The sequence below is a fragment of the Entelurus aequoreus genome, linkage group LG11 (genome assembly GCF_033978785.1).
Source record: "Entelurus aequoreus isolate RoL-2023_Sb linkage group LG11, RoL_Eaeq_v1.1, whole genome shotgun sequence".
NCBI lineage: Eukaryota > Metazoa > Chordata > Actinopteri > Syngnathiformes > Syngnathidae > Entelurus > Entelurus aequoreus.
Window position 1 is genome coordinate 35,236,595 of NC_084741.1, and position 23,382 is coordinate 35,259,976.

General features: G+C 40.0%; 1 protein-coding gene across 1 annotated transcript in view; it reads left to right on the forward strand.

The window, feature by feature from the left end:
* Window positions 1-23,382, forward strand: part of LOC133659647 (collagen alpha-1(XIV) chain-like) — a 324,062-nt gene that overhangs the window by 298,070 nt on the left and 2,610 nt on the right. Inside the window, exons 36-38 of the mRNA XM_062062231.1 lie at window positions 4,219-4,296; window positions 6,633-6,719; window positions 14,616-14,669. Coding sequence (XP_061918215.1) covers window positions 4,219-4,296; window positions 6,633-6,719; window positions 14,616-14,669 — 219 coding nt within the window. The remainder of the gene's footprint in view (window positions 1-4,218; window positions 4,297-6,632; window positions 6,720-14,615; window positions 14,670-23,382) is intronic.

Consider the following 23,382-nt stretch of genomic DNA (forward strand, 5'->3'; position numbering starts at 1 on the left):
GCTAAACTTTTTCCAAGTTATTACAATAGTGTTATTCCAAAATGTAATTAAGAAAAACATTTGAAAATTTACAAAGAAGACTCCATTATGACAACATGAATGATTTTATTTTCAAATGTTTGCAAATGTAATAAAAATAAACTTATGAATTCACAAAGTCTTTGCCATTACGTCCAAAATTGAGCTCAGGTGCACTCTCCACTGATTGTATTTGAGATGCGTGAAACAAGTAATATGTTTTTTTTTTTTTTTTTAAATGGCCAGAAATATCTTTAGACCTCTGAGACAAGATTGTCTCGAGGCGTGTATATGGGGAAGGGTGCAGAAAAATGTCTGCTGCTTTGAAGAGCCTAATGAGCACAGTGGTCTCCCTCATCCTAAAAGGGAAAAGTTTGTTACCAGCAGGACTCTTTGTAGAGCTGGCCGGCCGTCTAAACGGAGGGATCGGAGGAGAGGAACCTTAGTCAGACCAAGAACCTTATGGCCACTTTGTGGTTATGGTATAGCATTAGTTTATTTCGAACATGTGTAACACAAACAAATAAAAAAGGTAATCAATACAGTTCCCAAAAATAAGTATTAATAAGTCGGGATCCACACATTTTGCTGAATATATAATAGATGATATATTATGTCTAATTTTTTCAGAAGGTTCAAGATGTTCTTCTTCCTTGTACTTGGTAAACACTTTGAGTTTGAACAGTTTATTTAAACTGGATCATATTAGTGCATTGTTTGACTTCTTAATCCATAATTGAATTCCCCACATTGATGGGATAAAAGTTTTAAGTCTTGTTTGGGCATATGTGTTTTAAGTATTTTTTTTTTCCTAAAGGCAGTATTTCTCCACTTTTGTTGAGAAGATGTGTTGTATATTCTTGGGTAGCAGGTTACAGTTTGCTTTGTGCATCATTTTAGTTTGCAAATGCACCAAATCATTGATATATATATATATTTTTTTTTTTTTTTAAATAAAGGGTTTGAATCTTCTCTTTAAACAATTTATGTATTGTCATAACTGACACATAATTTTGTAGTTATTGTCCCACATTTCTACACAATAGCATAGATATGGTAACACGAGCAAGCAGTGGATAATATGAAGTGATTTTTTTTTGTCCAGTACATATTTTGCTTTTTTCGTTGTTCAAATATTTCTTGTTACCTTTTGTTGTATTTTTATATGACATTTCCAGTTTATTTGATCATTTATTATTATACCTAGAAATATGATTTATTTTATCCGGTCAATTTTTATGCCGTCTATTTGGGTTTTGTCTATTTGTTATTATTTTTATTAGCTTCTGTATGTTCTCCCCTGAACAGAATGTGGTCGTGTCGTCCGCAAATAGTACTATTTTTAAGTCCTTTGGAACTTTACAAATGCCGTTTATATAAAGATTGAACCATTTTGTTCCCAGTATTGATCCCTGAGGTACCCAGTTCAAGACTGACCCTCTGATGCCATACCGTTCTAATTTGTAATTAGGGTGTTATGGTTAATTGTATGAAACATTTCTTTCCAGTCCATAAACACTGCGACTGCACACTGTTTACCATCTATTGCATTGGTCATTTCCTCCGTTATTTCGGTTATGCCATAGACAGCAGCCCCTTCTGGAAGGACAACCATCTCTTAGCAATTCACCAATCAGGCCTATATGGTGGAGAGGCTAGATTGAGGTCACTCATTACTAAAAATGCACTTGGCAGGCTCTGCCTGGTGTTTGCCAAAAGAAGGACTCTCAGACCATGAGAAACTAAATTGTCGGGTCTGATTAGACAAAGATGGCAATCTTTGGCGTGAGTGCTAAACGTCAAGTTTGAAGGAAACCAGGCCAGTAGCATCCCTACAGTGAGGCATAGGGGCAGCATCATGCTGTGAGAATGTTTTTTTAACAGCTGAGACTGGGAGACTAAAAGAATAGAGGGAAAAGATGAATGCCGAATTCTCTTGACCTCAGACTGCGTCGACTTTCATCTTTCAGCAGGACAGGGACGTTAAGCACTTAAGCCAAGATACCAAGGGAGTGGCTTTAGGGACAACTGTGGATGCCCTTGAGTGGCCCAGCCAGAGCACAGACTTGAATCAGACTAAACCAGACTGAGTGTTTTTTCACCGATGCTTCCCATCCAACCTGATGAAGCTTGAGAGGTGCTGGCATGGGCGAAATTGGCCAAAGACAGATGTGCCAGGCTTGTGGCATCATATTCTAAAAGACTCGAGTAATGACAATGGTGCATTATCAAAGTATTGAGCAAAAGATGTGAATATGTACTCTAACGTTTTCATTTTAATACATTTGCAAACATTTCTTTAAAAAACAAACATGTTTTTCATGGTGTCTTTGTAGAGTGTACCGAATTTTGAGGGGGAAAACAATTAATTTATTAAATTTTGAAATAAGGCTGTCACAGAGCAAAATGTGAAAACAGTAAAGTGTTCGTTTCGAATGCACTGTACTATACAGCAGGGGTGTCAAACATAAGAACAGGCTTAATCCGGCCCACGGCCCGCAAGATGAGTTTGCCAAGTATACAAATCAGCTGCAATTTTTTAATGAAAAATACGGCTGTTCTAAATGTGTCCAATAGCAATTCAAGTGTAACCAACGTCACACATCACACTGTTTAAAGATGACGTGTCAGCTGGTTTGAAGCGCCCTCTGGGTTGGCTGCCTCTACTCCAATCAGCGCAGGTGCAAGCAATCAGCTGCTCCTGTTGTGGCTTGCGCAGATGGCGGCAGACCTTTGCGGTATCGATGCACAATACCTTCTTTCCTTGTAAATGATCCACTCAACGAATAAAATAACAAAATGATAAGATGCAAAGACTTGACCATCATCTTTGTAGTTAGAATTCCATGCATCGCTTGCAATTGTTTGACGGTGCGATGCGCACCCTGAACTCCATTGTAACAATATGTTTTTCTACATTTGTTGTTTGTTGTATTTTTTTTTAATGCTTTAATCTACCAGGTTCACATTGGTTAAGTTTGCAGTTATGTTACCTTGATTTCAGATATGGTATCATTTTGATTATTGTTTTGTTTATATCATAATTGTAATATTTGAATGATGATAAATGAATGTGTTACGGCAGCTTCTGATATCACCAACGTGGCGGTTTGAGGAAACACTCGATAGCTTTTCAAAACACAGCTTTAATGGTGAATTGCCAACATGAGAATGCTAAACAGGACGTGCTTAAAGTTTAATGGCTTTGTAAATATACTGAGACAAAGTCTTCGTCATTTGTTAGTGCCAAGAGGATTATTTGTAATGTGTACATTTTCAGAATATGTTTGTTCTATTTTTGGCCAAAGTCAAACATAGAAAACAATCTGAAGTTATTTTTAAGTTATTATGCCATGATTTTACCAGTCCGGCCCACGTGGGAATATATGTTCCTCCATGCGGTCCCTGAGCTAAAATGAGTTTGACACCCCTGTTATATACTATACATACTACAGTGAATATTATTTCACTGGCTCAAGATTGTTTACCACTGTGTGGCATATTAATACATGTGACATACTAAATTATGTGTTTGTAGGAAACATCTTACTCTAGTCCAAAAATTATTGACCTGCATCAATCAGGACCAACTACAGTACTTTGGAATTTCAACAATATTTAGAATATTTAGTTTTCAAACCTCTTTCACCTATGCTCATTTCAGTTAAATTAAAGTTTTAAGACAAACTACTTAAAATCTACTAATGGAATGTATTACTATGATCATCAGTTAGGTGGGCTTTACCAGAAAAGTAGAGGTATCAGAAATTTGTTGAAGTGTGCAAATAATGTAAATGTGGAAGGAAAGCGGTAACAATTCAAATCTGATTGGAATATTTGTTACGATAACTGAAAAAATATATTGATGTAAATAAAAAAACAACTATATAAGAAAACATCAAGTAAATGCCTTCAGTTTGCCAGGAAGCAATGGAAAAAGTATGTGATACCCTGTTTAAGCGAGGTGGATGTACATATACATATGTAAGACAAAATATATATGTTGAACAGTAAAAAAAAAAAACTATTGTTTTAGTGAAATGATGTCACATGGCCAAATAAAAAGGACAAGGAGAATTTTTGGCCACTTTACAGTTTACTGTCCATTAACTCAGAAGTGCCCTGCATGACCACAACACATCAAATGTACGACCATAAAAATCCTAACTATACTGAGCCTAATTTTACAAATGTTTGCAGTTCCAGCTCCAGATGTTTGACATCATCTGCAGTACTTCCTGGGCCAGCAGGGATAAGTGCTGTGAACTGCCAGCCTTGGTAAGAACATCACACTCTCAAACACCACTCAATGTGCAGCAATTTAGTGGATAGCACAGCCTGAGATAACCAGAGCCGTAATTTTGATGATGATCAAATTGAGTGACGATAAAACCAGAATGAGAAAACTAAAATGAGATCCAAATGAACTGGAATCAGTTTAAATGCCGATGGCCACTGGCAAAGCAGCAGCAGCGTTAAACAGCACCTGCAGTCAAGGGGAGACTATTTCATTTATGAGATGGAATTAGAGCCAATGAGCACCTGGAGGGTTTAGCATGTTTTCATCTATCGCTCATACACACATGTGTGTGAGGAAACAGTTACACTATTCAACATAGAATGATTGCTCACAATGTTTCAAAATCACAGTATATATACACTACCGTTCAAAAGTTTGGGGTCACATTGAAATGTCCTTATTTTTGAAGGAAAAGCACTGTACTTTTCAATGGAGATAACTTTAAACTAGTCTTAACTTTAAAGAAATACACTCTATACATTGCTAATGTGGTAAATGACTATTCTAGCTGCAAATGTCTGGTTTTTGGTGCAATATCTACATAGGTGTATAGAGGCCCATTTCCAGCAACTATCACTCCAGTGTTCTAATGGTACAATGTGTTTGCTCATTGGCTCAGAAGGCTAATTGATGATTAGAAAACCCTTGTGCAATCATGTTCACACATCTGAAAACAGTTTAGCTTGTTACAGAAGCTACAAAACTGACCTTCCTTTGAGCAGATTGAGTTTCTGGAGCATCACATTTGTGGGGTCAATTAAACGCTCAAAATGGCCAGAAAAAGAGAACATTCATCTGAAACTCGACAGTCTATTCTTGTTCTTAGAAATGAAGGCTATTCCACAAAATTGTTTGGGTGACCCCAAACTTTTGAACGGTAGTGTGTATATATATATATATACATATATATATATATATATATATATATATATATATATATATATATATATATATATATATATATATATATATATATATATATATATATATATATATGTATGTGTGAGAAAAAAATCACAAGACTATTTCATCTCTACAGGCCTGTTTCACGAGGGGTTTTCCTCAATCCTCCCCAACCCCGCCCACCTCAATCCCCTCCCCGCCATGGAGACCAGGATTAGTGATTTAGAAGTAGATAAAACACTGCCAACTGCGGATGGACATTAGCCGCTAGCTAGCTAGCCATGTCTTAAAGCACCTCTTCCTGATGGCATTTCAGTGTTATAACATCACCTTTATCTTTAGTTCTTAAGCCAAAATGCGTCCGTTCTCCCTTTTCTGTCTACACACTGGGTCTGCTTGTAAGTACTCTGTGATTGTGCACTACCGAACATGCTCGTCTGCTCGTAAAACCAGTAATTTCATGACGTGACGACGACGCGTACTATGGTACCGAAAATGATTCATTAGTATCGCGGTACTATACTAATACCGGTATACCGTACAATCCTAGTACGGACTATAGTACTGTAGTATACAATAATATATGTTTTCCCCACGCTTTAAACCATGTGTTTAATACAATGCTGCGGCTAATTTATTGATATTTCCAGGTTCACAAGCTTCACATGCCGCCAATATATTAACCCTCATCACATCAGACCAATGACAATGCTAAATTGGTCATGGTGGACCAATGAAATGTTTCACATCAAATTAACGGCACTGACTTACACAATCATTCAGTCAACCGTTTAGCGCATTATGGACTCATCCTCATTATGGCAAATACACAGCAAAATGCAGGAGACGCAGCCCTAAAGCCAAAAGCGACCAACTTGGCCATTAAAAAGTAAATGGATTTGCCGCACGGAACAGAAATCCATTACCACCAACTGGCCCCGAAAGGAAGCACCGCCACACACCAAAGAAGACGACACATGCCTATAGGCGTCTCGAGACAGAAGTGGAAGCAAAAATGCTGGATGACGCCAACCACAAGTACCCAACTCCGACACCAAAGAAGACAACCACTTATCAAAGTTTTGGCATTCGTAGCTCTTTATGGCCCCAAGGGTGTCTTATTTTGTGGTCGTACTTAAAAGAAAAAAAGCAGAGAGACTAAAACACAAACACGTGGGATTCTTTGTTTGGATACGCAGGCAAACAGGCTAGTTTGTTACTCTACCATTTGATAACCGAGTATGAAAACCTGGACAATATTTTGGCAAACATTTTCATTAAATACCGAAACTTACAAAATGTGGAGCCTACGAAAACTACATTTGGAAACATTACGATAGTTTTAGAAATAATACCCAACATTTGGTACATACCCATCTTTAATCTGTGTTCTGATGTGTTTATATTGTAGCGAGTTGAAGAGGACTGCCCCTCAATGCCTCACTCATGTGCCTGTTCCCAAGACAGCAAAGGACCGCCAGGACCCTCCGGACCCCCTGTGAGATCCCATTGTTTCTTCAATTTAGAATTAGGATGACATTTGTTGACTATTTCCTTGAATTCATTCTCCTGCTATGTTATTTTCAACTATTATTTCTTTGTACCTCATTGCATTTGTTCACAGCCCCAAATTCCCACATGTTGTTTATTCCATTTAGTTTCTAGTAAAAAGCAAACTTCTGATTAGTTAAACCACACTACATTTCCCAAGCAACCACATTTTACAGAACTAGCATCTGAACGTTAAGAACATTAATTCAGATATTTTATTAGAAACTATTTGACTTCGTAAAAGTCAATATTTGCTCGAGAAAAAGTACTCAAGTACTTTAGAGCAGCTGTGTTCTCTTCAGACATTAGTACGCAAAAGCTGATAGCCTGAGAACGCAAATTAAGAATCTCATTTCAGTCCTGAGGCTTCTTGTTTTCATCCTCATTTTTCACTTTGTCTTTCATTATTTATCTCCCCTGTTCAGTTTTTCCATTGACTATTCTCCATACGTCTTTTGTTTTCTGGTATTTACTCACCACTCTCTGAGCTCTCAATCATTGTCTGTGTCCACCACCCGCAGCATATGGTTTGAGACGCTAAATAATAGTGATTCCATTCATCACGGATGATTACGATCCACCACAATTTTCATTGGTGAGCAACATATCAGGTTTTCTTTCTTATCTGAAACCTCCACATGTTCACTCAGCACAGTCTTTTTGTTCACTATTATTGAATTGAATTTAATTTCAGAACCATGTAGCGCTAATATAGTACAGTGTAGGAATACTAATATCTGATATTCATGTAATGGTCTCATTTTCAATATCTTGTTCGTTTTGCAGAGAATGCGTGACTTTTTTTTCAGTGTCCACTTTACATTATTCATATTCATCCAAAATCGATGGGCACACTAGATTTAAAATCCAGCTAATTTCCTTCTGTATCTTTTCCCACAGCTGTGGGAAAAGATACAGAAGGAAATTCTTCATCTCTGACTCTCTCTTTGCTGTTACTCTTCTTTTAACCATGTTTGTTTTGGTTTTAAAGACACTCCTCAAATCATATTTTCTACAGCAGTATGTGGATGTCATTGAATGGCTGCTTGGAAAGACACCTAAGTCCTAAAAGTGCACACTACAGTCAGCAAGTATATCTGAACCATCCTAAAACTATACATTATAGCTACTGGAGAAAAACAAAACAGTGGAAACTTTATATGACTTTTCTCGACTGGAACTTAACCTAAAAATGTTTTTAGGTTTAATCAGCATATTTTAATTTAATAAATTTAGAGTCATGTTTACATGATTGTAAAACCAGGGGTTATCATTATTCTTTGAAACTTTTTCATTACCAAACCCCTATCACTGCAACATTATCTAATTATTTTATTTGTACTTAAAACACTACAGTTTTAAGGCTTTTAACCATACATTTGATAGTGTTTCAACTATAATTTTAAAATGTAAAGAAAAATTCACTCGAAACAATTTAGTCTTGTAGAAAAATGCATTTGCAGGCTGTAATGTGCATTCCAAAGCAGCAAGTGGTGCTACTACTGCTAACCATTGGTGCTTTAAACTCATTATTGTGGCTCACAATACAGATACAGCTTTTCTCAGAGGGCCACATGTATCTGCAAAACCATATAAATGTATAAATGCTTCATGATATTATTTCACAATTGTCCTTTCTTTTAATTGGGGACGGCGTGGCGAAGTTGGTAGAGTCGCCGTGCCAGCAATCGGAGGGTTGCTGGTTACTGGGGTTCAATCCCCACCTTCTACCATCCTAGTCACGTCCGTTGTGTCCTTGGGCAAGACACTTCACCCTTGCTCCTGATGGGTGCTGGTAGCGCCTTGCATGGCAGCTTCCGCCATCAGTGTGTGAATGTGTGTGTGAATGTGTGTGTGAATGGGTGAATGTGGAAATACTGTCAAAGCGCTTTGAGTACCTTGAAGGTAGAAACGCGCTATACAAGTATAACCCATTTATCATTCATTTATAATTACTATCATTGTTTACCTCAAACTGAAGGAAAACTTGCTTTGCTACAGCTATGCTAATCTGAAGTCAAGGATGTATTAAAGTTCATCTATCCTAGAATTTATTTTGAAAAGGGTTTCAGTGATAAAAAAAAAAAATGCTTGGATTAGCTAGCTCAAATAATACTGAAGTCGGAATAATTGCAATTGCATGCAGTACAAGTTTTTTCTGTCAAAATAGAAAAACATTTAGCATCTAGAAAAGCACGGGGAGAGCACAGAACTAAGAGTAAAAAAGTTCTGAATCCAGACAGTGATCCAAATCAGCCCCAAAATGTATTGACTTGTTTTTTATCCCATGGAGTTTGATGAAAAGCTGCCCATAACTTATTGAGCTATCTATAGAGGAAAACAGAGTAAATCCTCTTGTCAGTCTTCCAATGTTTGTCTCTGTGGGTGGAGGTGTTGTCGTTAGCATACACACACACACACACACAGAAGTTGAAGTCGTAACAAAGGCGTAAGGTAACATACTAAAAATGATCCGGCCCATGCCCAAAAGCTAGTCATTTGTTCCTTATCCAATTGCACTTAAACCTTATTGACAGTTTATTTAAGAAACATATGTAAATATTATTATTATTTGTTATTAATATATTTAATATATTTAGCACTGTGTAATAGTATGTAAATTTATGTATTTATTTATTATCATAATTTATTTTAGTCCCTTCTTTTGCAATATATTTGATTAGTATGTGATTTTTTTCTAATCAGCCTGATCTAAGCCTTGATAATAATCTTTTTGATTAACATATGGTTTCATACTGTATCATTTGACAAGGTGTATGCTGTTAAACTGTAAGTAGGTTAGATATAATTATTGAATATGATTGAAATCAAGAGTAAGATTACTAATTCAGTGTTAATATCTGTAGTGGAAAAGTCAAAACAGTTAAGAACCCCTGCTCTAAAATACTTGGGCCGATCAGAGGATATAGTTTTGCTCAAGGAGGATATTGTGGAGTAGTCAAAAGGATATGCTGTATGCTCATCCACAGTTAGTGGAAGATGCTAAATGTTTTTACAACAGGAACTACAGTCTTCCAAGTATTATTATTTATAGCGACTCAGACTCCAGACTCAGACTTGAGCTACAATTAGACTAGAGTATAGTTTGTTGGACTGTCACTTCCTTAATACAACTTAACAATTTCCCTTGTGGATCAATAAAGTTTGTCTAAGTCTATTAAAACCAACAACATTTGCCCTCATTGAGGATGTCTCTGCATACATATAATATATATAATAGAACTAACTTTACAGGATATTTTCTTAACCACATCTGCGTGCCTTCTCGTCATTTGCTGCACCTTGCCGTCCCCCAACAGTCTCAAGAGAGAAAACAGAAAGAGGAGGAAAGCCAAATAGGCAAATGATTTGCAGATGTGTGTGTTTAGTCCCCACTCACATACTACAAGGGTCAGCCAGATGTCTACAAATGTCTAGTGAGTAGGTCATTTTAGCATTGACCCTTCCTATTAATGTGTGAAAACTGAGTGATGAGAAAAGCTGTTTGTTTTGTGCTATTCTTTTTTTTACGGGAACCAATGTAAAGTGGCCATACTTTCTCCACTTCGGACCGCAGACTGAAAAATCCAACAATGCATTTGGGCAATTAATTAAAACAACAGAACTGCCTGCATCTTAGTTTTGTGACAAATCGTATTAATATTGTTTGTTTTATCAGTATCAACATTTCCACTTTTTCTTGTTACATTTAGATTTTTTTTTTTTAAATGTTTGTATTCTTTTGCCTTTTTTTCGATTTAAAAACTGTGGGCTACTGCACTTTGGACACCTCTCCAATTTAGTGCATCATCTCCAATAACGTGAAATTTTAAAAAGGGGGAAAGAAAACGGGTATATTGCATGCATAGCCTATTCACTTTCAGGGGACCTATTATGCAAAACTAACTTTTCTTACATATTTGTACCTGTTTTCAGGACCTGCATAAGTCCTGAAAATTTGAAATCAAACCATGGAGGCATGGCGGAGATTTTTATAAAACAATCCCGCTTTCCTTCATACTTCCTACAAAGAGCCTTATGGAATTTGCACAACACTTGTGATGTTATTTTCAACATATGACGTCAGCGGATATCTCCATATATGGTAGACGTTTACCCTAAGATGTTTGTGCGAGTCCACCATTGTAATCAATAAGTTCCTTCTTTCTCTCTATCGTCTTGTTGTGGGGCAGACTGGCTCTTACATGCACGTGCATCCGCGCTGTTGCCATTTCTAATACAAAGTAGCATATAGTTCTAACTTATATCAGTCAGTACTTACCGGTGTTAATGTGTATGTTTGTGTGTCATGATGTTCATTTTTCCCATAGTCAGTAAACACACCATGTCGGTGGAAAATTAGGAAGTGTTTTGTGTCTAGGAGTTAAACACGGAGGCGAACGTGTGTGGACGGAGGAAATTAGAATCGGGCCCGTTGATACCATACAATTGGCAATAAAAGCTAAAAAGAGTGTCAGACTTTGTGTATCTTCTTCGAGACGCTATGATACATTGCATTACTTTATTTTGTTGTCACATAAAAAACCCTAATTTGTAAGGTGTGGCGGCTAATATGTTGCAATGCACAGTCAAATACAATAATGGGAAACCCTGAAATGTGTGTGAAGCGCTGTTAACGCCTCACACCCTGCAGTAGCAGGCGAGCCAACTTTCCAACCTTATGTCGGCAGCTTTGGTCCCCACAAAAAAAACAGGCATAAAGGCTAAAGAGACTGCATCCCGCCTGTGTCAATCTCAGGGAACAACCCTCAAATTTTATGCATAACTTGCATGTCCACTAAATATGCTCAACTGGCGGACCCCGAGTAATGTCCTCACTGTGCATCACTGCAAAAAAATCTACTACAGAGATGGCTCAGAGTGGCTGTTTCAGGTGTTTAGGACTCGTGTCTCTTTGAGCCCTCTCCTAAACCCACAGACAACACCAATCCTCTCCAAGCTACTCAAAACTAGGCGGGCATGATGGACGATGAACTCTCGGACTTTCCTCCACTCTTTGAGGACCCCCAGGAGCTAAGGATGCAGATGGCGACACCATTTCTGACCTCCTCGACATGGTTGGGCTTGAGGAAAGGGAGGATGACAACTCCATCTTCCCTGCAAACCCAAAGAAACCCCAGTACAACAGAGGCAGTCTCCCTGGGGGACAGCTATGGGTATGTTTGTTAGCGGACAAAGCTGTACCGGCATGTATAAGGGAGATGAGACATTACCTGACAAGAGACAGCTTCCCACCAGGGACTGCTCTCTCTAAGTTGGAGATTCACAAGATAGGTGAGTTGAGGCGAGCTGAACCCCCACAGGTAGAACCTTTAGTGGTCTATCATCTCCACCCTAACCACCACTAACCACCATTGTCAGCCTCTTCCAATATTTCTATGCCAAGCAAAATGGAGCTGAGAGGGCCTTGTGGCTAAACATCTCAGGCCTGAGTGATCCACAAGATATGGAGGTCATGGAAGTGACCTGTGACCCCTCTAAGGGCCTCTTTGGTACAGCCTTGGCAAATATAAGGGAGGCCAGTACCACCTGGAAGCAGGAGGTTGAATCATTTCACGTTTGCTTGCAAAGGAAATTTGCCCCCCTATTTGCCTCAGGGTCAGAAGACTTGCTTTACTGCGGCTGCAGCAGCAGTGAGAAGGAGGCCAGAGAGTGTGGGACAAAGAGGACGGGCAGCTGGTCAGTAGGTCAACCAGCAATTTGGACTGTTAATTGGAGACCTTGGGATAAATATTCCTTCGCAGAGGCTGCAACCAGAAGCCGCACCTCTATCCCCTCTCTGCCCCCCACCCCTTCACACACAAGAATGGCCTAAGTTTGTGTTCAGTAGCCCCAGGCAGGTCCCGTTTCTCAGGGTGTTCTCCATCTGTTGCCTTTTTCTTATGTTCAAGAAATGGAGGTTTTAGAGCCACTGTTCATTCCTTGTCACCAAGCACTATTGCCTTTACTAAAAGTAATAGTTTGTGCAACTGCAGCCAGGCCAAGAGCAACGCCTACACAGGCTGGTGCAGCCAGTGCTCTTATGAAGCAGCATGGGTCTCCTGTCCGTAAGAGGGGCTCATGTTCCAGGAGTGTTCTACCATAGGGTGGATCTTCTGTCATAAGGAAACCCTCTGTACGGAAAGTGGTCTCTCCATTCACAGGTGGGGGAAGAAATATCGTGCAGATACGGCAAGGCAGCCGTACATCTCTTCACCGTGTGGACAATCGCAAAATGTCCTCTGTTCTTCTCCCTGCCGGACGCGAATGGAAGCTCTAACCCTTCTGTTGCCAAATGTGCTGCTGTACGCATTCACCCCCCCCCCCCCCCCCCCCGTCAGCCTAAAGGCTGGAATATACTCTCACGTCACGAAGTTTGCGTCCCCTCTGACGGCGTCTTGGTTCGTTTATAGTTCTTCCAAGGGGGCTGGCGTGTGATTTTCAATTATTTTCCAAAACCCTAAGGGGCAGTGTTTTCTTGTGTGAGCAAACACAACTCTTGTTGACTATCTTCCTGAGAGAGAGAGATACCTGTGTGTATTAGTGGTTGTAAACTTCTAGTAAACAATGGATCCCTTTTAAGGTACACATTGTTTCAAAACCGGAAGAGAAAACGTTCCCGAAGGTGGGCTCTGCATCCCAAGAAGAGTCGAGGCAATCTTTGTAGTTTGGCAATGAAGCGCTCTTGGTTTGCTCTATTGTTGCTATATTGCCAGTTGTATTTTTTTCTGCTTTTGCAGGGCAAAACCCCCCAAAATTATGTATTAACAAACTAACAATCACAGCTCTGCAGTCCGCGTCGCCGCTGAAGCAAAGCTAGATTTTTTGGGATGTGCACATCAAGGTCTGCGAGAGGGACCGCAGGGGGAGGAGCAGGACAGTGACAGGGCCTGTCACTTTTTTTGGTCGCACCCAGATGGCCACCCAAATTGTGGATCTTTGAGTTTGTGCTCCTTCCGGATGGGATACCTGTCCTCTTCCTGTTCGAAGGGATCTGCTGTCTTAGGCGAGAGAGGAAATGTGTAACTGGAAGTACCGTGTTTTTGAGGAATGGTGTGCTTCTAGGAACATAATTTCCCTTCAGTGCTGAATGGTGGACCCGCTGTGTTTCCTGCAGGATTTGATGGAAAGAAGGAAGGCTTTTTCCACAATCAAGGTATACTTGGTGTCTATCTCTGCTTGCCATGTGGCCATGGGAGACAAGCGCTTTGGGCAGCACAATTTGAAAGGGGCATGCCGTAAATGCCCCCTTACCGTGGGATCTGTTAATGGCAATGGAAGCCCTTTGACATCATCCATTCAAGCTAATTGATGCTGTGGAAATGAAATGTGTCTCTTTGAAGACCGTGTTTCTCTTAACTTTGTCTACAGCAAAGCATGTGAGTGACCTGCAGGCTTTCTCGATTAGTCCAGCTTGTTTGCAATTTGCTTCTGGATTGGTAAGGTTTGCATGTGGCTAAACCTACTTTTGTTCAAAAGGTGGTGGGCTCATCTTATTGGTGTTTTACTATGGAGTTGTGGGCCTTTCGTCCTCCTCTGAGCAGACATGTAATTGGAGCTTCCCTATGGCAATATCCCAAGGTGAAACACCTCACTCTGTTATCAAAGAACCAAGGTTCCTTTTAGTAACCCAAAGAAGGTTTTTCTTTAACAATGTCACCAAAATTGGGACCTTCAAAAGCAACCGTTTGAGTGCCTCTTCTCTCAAAAGTGGAGTGACCAAGTGAGAATGATGACATGTTTCTTTCCTGTTTGGTGCTTATAAACCCATATTACTGTTATAACATTGATTTTTAAAAAGGCAGGGGCTCTTTTATTGATTAAATATATTGGTGTGTTTCAGGGTGGTCCAGGCATAAGAGGGGCACGAGGAGACAGAGGGGAACCTGGAGTGACGGTAGGTACAAACAATGTAGTTGCGGTACCTGCTGCTTGTATGATGGACTCCTCTGACCATCAAGACAAATATTGTATTTTTTAATGTTGTGTAGATAAAATGAAGGATGCTAATTGTAAAATGATATTCCTGTATAGCTTTCACCTCGAGCTGTTTATTGTTTTGGGTATAAAATTAAATATGCTCCAGATAAGAAAGTGGTTATATCACGTTTTAATGACTCCAAGACATTAGCTTGTGGGTGATGGAGCTCTAGTGCAATGCTACAGAGGGATTAGAAGGAACCCCAGGAGGAAGAAGTAAGGGAGGATAAATAAAAAAAAACACCCACTACATGGTCAAGGTCTCTCAGCAGCGATGTTCTCACACACTGGCTGACTATACATTCTACATATGTTTGCGCCACTCCTCATCTCCAAGGACAGAACACCCCCATATACTGTCTATTCAAGTGGTCAAAGGATAGAACAAACTTTCAGGAGTGCGAACAAACAAAGAGGCCAGTCAAACATCGCCCACTCGGGCTGCTCATTCAATAGGGGTCAATTTTGAAAAGACAAAAGCAAATTTAAATACCGTGTACTGTATATAATCTCGAAACTCAATGATGATACACTTGTGGACAATCAAAAAGGAATAAGCAAATCAGTTTATGAGATGTAAAATTACAATGATGTCACCAGAGCTGCAGTTTTATCTCCATTGCCATATTTATATTTATGTGGGAGCAAACATATAACCAACACGTCCAACTTTTGAACACCACCTGTCTATACAGTCTGAGATATGGAAAATTTGTTTGAGATGAGGTTCTTCTTACCATGTATGTTCAGGCATGCAGTGCAGTCTTTCAGCAAATCAATAAGAACATGTTCTTTTGATTGGCCAACCCAAGAGCAAATCTCGAAATTCTGAAGACAGATTAAATATATTTTTTGCTATCAAGACCATGTGTTATGTGAGATGCACACTTTTTTTTTTCTTCTGCTGGAACACATATTGTGCAAACATACCCGACATGTTAATATTCATGCAAGATTTTACAAAGAACTATAGACGGTTCTTAAAATTGATTTTTGATTGTTTTTAATTAATTACAAATAAGAATCGCAATTCATTCGAAAATCGATTTTTTTTGAGACCCCAAATATATATATATATTGTTGTGTAATAACAGTCCTAGTTTTGTCCCTGCTGAGTTACCGTCATGCCTCCTGCTCTTGATGTCACTTCCTGTATCATACAGAGTTGTTGTTGACCTCAACAGTAGTAAACGTGAAGCTACAGAGCAACCAAGGTTTCTGTGTCCTTATTATTATTGGTGTAATGCCCAACCATATATATGGGTATATAACAATTGGCGACGAGGTGGTGCGTCCTCACATTGTGTGTTTATTGTTTACCTTGGCCGTCCGTGTTTTTTTTTGACGAGCAACCGCGGGATACAGGCAGGGGGTGCTGTCTACTTGCTGGAGAGTGGATGACCAGCATGTTACAGAGCACAGCTCGGAGAAGAGAAGAAAAGACATTGACATACATCCAATTTCTGAAGCAGAGGAATATATTGGGGACATTTTTTTGAACATGGCTGCACTGATTGGACATATTGGACCTTTTGAGGAGGACACAGAACAGTGGAGTTCATACACTGAGAGGTTTGAGTATTTTGTACTGGCTAACAAAATTGAAGATGATGTTTTGGTGCCAACATTTTTGAGTGTTATAGGAGGTAAAACATTCACCCTATTGCGCAGTCTACTCCAGCCTGACAAGCCAGGAGACAAATCCTATAGGGAAATAGTGACAATATTGGGGGATCACTACTCTCCTAAGCCACTGCTAATTGCAGAGAGATTCAGATTCCATAAAAGGAACCAAGAGGAGGGTGAATCTGTCTCACAGTTCATAGCTGTATTGAAACGGTTGTCTGAACATTGTGAATTTGGACTTTCACTCAATGACACCATACGTGACAGACTGGTGTGTGGTCTACGCAGTGAGGCCATCCAGAAACGACTGCTTACGGAGGCTGATCTAACCCTGGAAAAGACTGTGCGTATAAGTACATCAATGGAGATGGCTGCCCATGAAGCACAGCAGTTAAGTGCCTCAGTTCAAGTTAATAAATTGTCTTTAGAACCACAAAACAAGGCGACAGCTGGCAATCCATGCTACCGCTGTGGGAGGCCGGGACATCAGTCATCAGAGTGTTGGTGTAAGGACTTGGACTGTAGAAACTGCGGGAAGAAAGGACACATCGAACGTGCCTGTAAAGCGAAAGAGGCTCAGACGAGCAAACAGCACACTGAGACCAAGAAAAGTGGTTTCCAACGGAACAAGAGAAAACAGGTGAATATGGTGGAACGTGACCAGGATGAGCCGAGCGACTGTGACTCTGATGATGAGATCACAGTGCATGTTTTATCTGTCAGGGACAGTGATGATGGATATTGGGTCACACAACTGTTGGAGAACCATCCTATAAGAATGCAAGTAGACACTGGTTCACGCGTATCGATGGTATCAGAAGCTGTTTACAGTGAGAAACTGCAGCACCTTGTGCTACAACCAACCTGGCTGAAGTTAAGGACCTACACAGGAGAACCTGTCCCAGTGCTGGGAGTTGTGGATGTGACAGTGGAACACAACGGACAGAAAAAGACTCTTCCACTGTACATCATTCAAGGGAAACGGCCAGCATTGCTAGGCCGCCGGTGGCTGGAGAAGGTCAGTCTGAATTGGCAAGAAGTATTCCTAGTTAGGGATGGGGACACAGGGCCACTACAGGAGATTCTAAAGACACATTCCCCCGTTTTTGATGGAGAACTTGGCAGCATGAAAGACATTACAGTTAAGCTGACAGTGAAACCAGGAAGCGTGCCAAAAGCTTTCAAAGCTAGACCTGTTCCATATGCCATAAAACCGAAGGTGGAGGCAGAATTAGCCAGGTTAGTGAAGAGTGGAGTACTGGAACCAGTGAGCACAAGCGAATGGGCAACCCCGATTGTTCCAGTCATGAAAAAGGATGGAACTCCACGGATCTGTGGTGACTTTAAAGTCACATTGAACCCTGTCCTACATGCTGAGAAGTATCCTTTGCTCATTATTGAGGAGCTTTTTGCAGGCCTAGCTGGAGGCCAGAAGTTTAGTAAGATAGATTTATGTCAGGCCTATCTACAAATGCATGTGGATTCAGAGTCACAAGAGTTGTTGACTATAGTGACACACAAAGGCCTGTATAAGTACCGCAGGCTCCCTTTTGGAATTACCTCTGCCCCAGCACTTTTCCAAAGAGCCATGGACCAGATTCTCAGTGGGATACCAGGGGTCCAGTGCTATCTCGATGATCTGCTCATCACGGGACCGGATGAGCAGTCACACTTGAGGAATCTGGACATCACACTGCAAAGATTGGAGGAATATGGCCTGAGAGTTCGGAAGGATAAGTGTGAGTTTTTCCGGCCTTCTGTTGAATACCTGGGGCATATAATCGACAGCACAGGACTCCACAAGGCACCATCAAAGGTGAAGGCTGTTGTAGAGGCTCCATCTCCGAAGAATGTAAGTCAGCTGAGGTCGTTCCTGGGCCTCCTAACATACTATGCAAAGTTTGTGCCTAACCTTGCAAATGCATTGAAGCCTCTGCATGAACTTCTGAACAAAACTAAGAAATGGAAGTGGACGTATAAATGTGAGACAGCTTTCAAGGAAGTGAAGACAGCGCTGTCACAATCTGAGGTCCTCACTCATTTTGACCCCACATTGCCAATTCAGCTGGCATGTGACGCCTCACCTTATGGTGTGGGGTCGGTAGTGTCACACATAATGCCATCGGGCGATGAAAGGCCCATCGCTTTTGCATCAAGGACATTGAGTAAAGCAGAAAGCAATTACGCCCAAATTGAGCGTGAGGCACTATCTATAGTGTTTGGGGTGAAAAGATTTCACCAGTACCTTTATGGCAGAAAATTCACGCTATTGACTGACCATCGGCCTCTCACCTCCATTTTTGGTTCCCATACTGGCATTCCATCGCTTGCTGCCAGCCGTATGCAACGATGGGCTCTTTTACTGTCTGCCCACCAGTACGACATTAAATATAGGAAGGCAGATCAGCACGGAAATGCTGATGGGCTGTCAAGACTTCCACTGCCGGTCACACACATTGAGCCGAAACAGGCTGAGATATTCTACTTCAAGGAAGCGGCTGCTACCCCAGTGACCTCAGCTCATGTGAAGAGACACACTCGCAATGACCCAATCCTGTCTGAAGTTATGGACATCATTGCTTGCGGCAGAAAAGGAGATATGACCCAAAGCTTAAAGCCATATCTGATGAGGAGAAATGAGCTTTCAGTCCAGTCTGGATGCTTATTGTGGGGCTATCGTGTCATTATTCCTCCACCATTAAGAGAAAAAGTGCTTGATGAGCTTCACTCTGGGCACTGTGGTGTAGTGCGAATGAAAGAAATGGCACGCAGCTATTTCTGGTGGCCAAGCCTGGATGCAGCTATAGAAGAAAAAGCCAAGTCATGCTCTGCCTGCCAGAAACTGAGAAACCTCCCACAGCTGGCTCCCTTGCATCCGTGGGACTGGCCTGAGGAACCATGGCAAAGAGTTCATGTTGATTTTGCTGGACCACTGGAGAACCACATGTTCTTAGTTGTAATTGACGCTCATAGCAAATGGCCTGAGGTCGCTGTCATGAAGAGCACCTCGTCAGAGAGAACCATTGAAGAGTTGAGATCCATTTTCAGTCGTAATGGTCTGCCACAGCAGTTGGTTAGCGACAATGGTCCACAACTGGTGTCAGAAGAATTTAAGGCGTTCATGGAGGAGAATGGTATTCAGCACATCAAGTCTGCGCCCTATCATGCGGCTACAAATGGGCTTGCAGAAAGATTTGTACAGGCTCTGAAGAAAGCTCTCAAGTCCTCCCCAAGCACAAAAACCCTTAACAGGCGCCTCAATGCTTTCTTGTTGGCATATCGAAACACCCCTCATGCTACCACTAAGGTGTCCCCTGCCTCAGCGATGTTCAAGAGACAACTCTGCACTCGACTAGATCTCCTGAAACCTCTAAAGACAAGAGAGGTTGTGCATCAGCAACAGAAGGCTCAAGTGGAAAGACGGGCAAATGCAAAATTGCGGAGCTTTATGGTAGGAGACCGGGTTCTTGCTAGGAACTACACCAACGACATAAAGTGGGTGCCTGCGACCATTGTTTCCAAAACAGGTCCTGTCTCCTATACTGTAGAAACCAGTGACCATCGCATCTGGAGAAGACACCTCGACCAACTGCTGCACACTTCGGGGTCTCATGATGACTCACGCCAGCCGACATCTTTTGTTCCGGAGCTGTGTCCTTCCCTGGAGCAGCCTCAAACCCCAGACACGGCTGCTGTTCGAAGATCACCTGGATCTGCTCCTGGCACACCGGAACCTGCACGAGTACCTGCCTCAGGTTTCACTGCACCCAGACCAGAACCCACACCATCTACAGCAGGGGTCACCAAAGCGGTGCCCGCGGGCACCAGGTCGCCCGTAAGGACCAGATGAGTCGCCCGCGGGCCTGTTCTAAAATATATATTTTTTTTTTTTTTTTTTTTTTTTTTTTTTAAATTAAATCTACATGGAAAAAACACAAGATACACTTTCAATCAGTGCATCAACCCAAACAACCTCCCCCATGCACACTCATCCACACCCACTCACACAAAAGGGGTTATTTCTTTCTGCTACCAATATTCTGGTTCCCACAACATAGACAACACATCTGCAAGGGACACAGTCCCTGAAGCACACATGATTGTACAGGCTGCTGGTCCACTAACATTTTCATTAATTACTATTTTTTATGTAATTATTTTTATATTATTTTACTTTCTTTTTTTTCCAAGAAAATGTTTTTTATTTATTTATCTTATTTTATTTTATTTTTTAAAAAAGGGCCTTATCTTCAACAGACCAGGTTGTCAATGAAATTACATTTGCTTAAAGGGTTTTTTAAACCAGGCCCAGTCCAGATAATGTCCAAGTCGGACTAGGCAACACACACCTTCATTCATGTACACAGAAACAAATTAGGGAACACAACAGATTGCATATAATTTATAAACAAAATTACATTTTCAAAATAAGCATTTATGTACAGTCCAGATTATGTCCAGGTCACTCAAATTAGGGAACACAACAACAGATATCATATAATCTATAAACATAATTATACTTTCAAAATAAGCCTTTGAGGACTTCTCATCTTTTTTTTAATGTTTTTTGGCATCATTATCGTTTTCAACCATGTAACTTTCTAAAATTAGAAAATACTGAATAAATGTTTTAAAGAAAGTAATACTAAGTGAATATCTGTTTTTGGCCTTAAAAATAAACATTTTACCGAGTACTATAATTAAATTGACTAAATCATGATTGTCAATGAACTCTCCTAAAATAACAGAAACCACATTAAGCTTCATAAACAAACCAATCCTTAAACACATTTTTTCAACTTCCACCCAAAACAAAGACACAATATGACAATACCAAAACAAATGCAGGGTGGATTCAGGCTCCTGACAACAAAATCGGCAATCATCTGACTCTGTCATATTCCATAATTTTAACATTTTCCCTGTGGGTAAGAAGTTATAAATAATTTTAATTTGAAAATAACAATTTTGCACATCGATAGTGGTTTTATAGATTAGTTTGAATATGGCATCCCATGGCAACGGGCAGTCAAAAAAGTCCTCCCATTTTCCATTTGTGTTGTATGAGGCAGCCTTCAAAGATTTCTTTATTGAATAAAAATTATATATTTTTCTATTTATTTTAGTTCCTTTTTGCCAACTAGAATTTCTTATTAGAGGTTTACAAACTAATAATTTAGTAGTTCCATAATTAATTATTTGTTTCCATCTTTTCCCAATTACTCCAGTTAGTTGATAAAATGAAAAGCTTGAGCAAGCATCACCATCAATAGCTCTAAATTCATCATACTTCATAATTTTACCATTCTCATTGATAATATCATTGACAAAAATGATTCCTCTTTCAAACATATTTTTCCAAAAGAAAGGCTTTCCATCTATTACAATATTAGAGTTCATCCATATTAACTGCTGCAAAATATCGTCTCTTTTTTCTGGCACATAAAATTGAAAACACCACTATGAGTGGATTGTTTCCTTTATGAACCCTGCCATGTTTCCCAGCAGACTCTCTGGGAGGGGATCACTTGTAAAAAAGGATACAATTTCTTTTGATACAGTACATGTTTTTTGTCCAACAGGACATTTGTGTACCACTCAATGTTTAAATACATATTTGGAACAATTGATGCTTTTAAAGACAGACACATAGCTTCAAGGTTGAGAAGTTTCAGGCCCCCATATTCATACTCTTTGTACAAAACCTTTTTTTTAATCTTTTCTGGTTTGCCGTTCCAGACAAAATCGAAGACCCTCCGCTCATAAATCTTAAAAAAGTTTTGTGATGGAGCTGGTAATGACAAAAACTAATAAATAAATTGAGGAATAATTAACAAGTTGGCAATATACATTTTACCATACAAGGTTAGGGATTTCCCTTTCCATAATTGCATACTTTTGTCCAGCTTTCTTAGTCGATTATCATAATTTACTGAGCCTAGATCTTCCAGATTTTCTGGGACAACAACACCAAGTATGTTAACTGGTCCATCTGTCCACAAAACAGGCACTTTGCATTCCATTCGAAAGGACGTTCCCTTTAGATTTCCGATCCTTAACATTTTACATTTATCATAATTAAGCTTAAGGCCAGATTGCTGTGAAAATATGTCCAAAAGATTAAGAAGGTTCCGCAAACAATGAGGAAAAATCTTATCTTTGTGAATCAGCCTTTTCTGACATGAACTTCATCAAGAACAAACACAGAACACGCTTCACTGATGCACATCTGCAAGACTCACTCAGAGTTGCAGTGTCAAGTTACACACCAGAGTACAACACACTAGTTAACAGCATGCAATGCCAGGCTTCCCACTAACTGACAAAGAAACAGATAACAGATTTGGTGTCCAGTTCAAAGTGTGACATGATTTAAAAATTTGAGAGTTTACTTTTGTATTTTACATGAGTTATTATTTGTACAAACATGGTGCAAAGTAATTCATGATTTGTTAAAAAATGTTAGTGGCTAGCTAGTTAAAATGGGATATTGTGATTTCACAAGACTGTCTTAGAAGTGATCATTTGAAAATGTTCAATTTGAAAAATGTGCACTTAGAGAAAATATAAAAATAAAGTGTTGCATATTGATATTTATCTGTTTCTATATATATTTATTGTGAGAAATCATTAAGATGATCAGTGTTTCCACAAAGATAAATATCATTAATTATTAATAATAACAGAGTTAAAGGTAAATTGAGCAAATTGGCTACTTCTGGCAATTTATTTAAGTGTGTATCAAACTGGTAGCCCTTCGCATTAATCAGTACCCAAGAAGTAGCCCTTGGTTTCAAAAAGGTTGGTGACCCCTGATCTACAGTGACCGAAGTGCCTAGAGGTCGTGTTTACCCTCAACGAGAAAGACGACCCCCAGATAGACTGTCATTGTAGTCTAGGCGCTGACCCGTGTCATTGGGGCAAAATAATCCCCAGGGTTCAGTTTGGGATTGAGGTAGTCCACCCTCATTCTCTAGTTCAGACAAGTGTTGTATTTGTTTAAA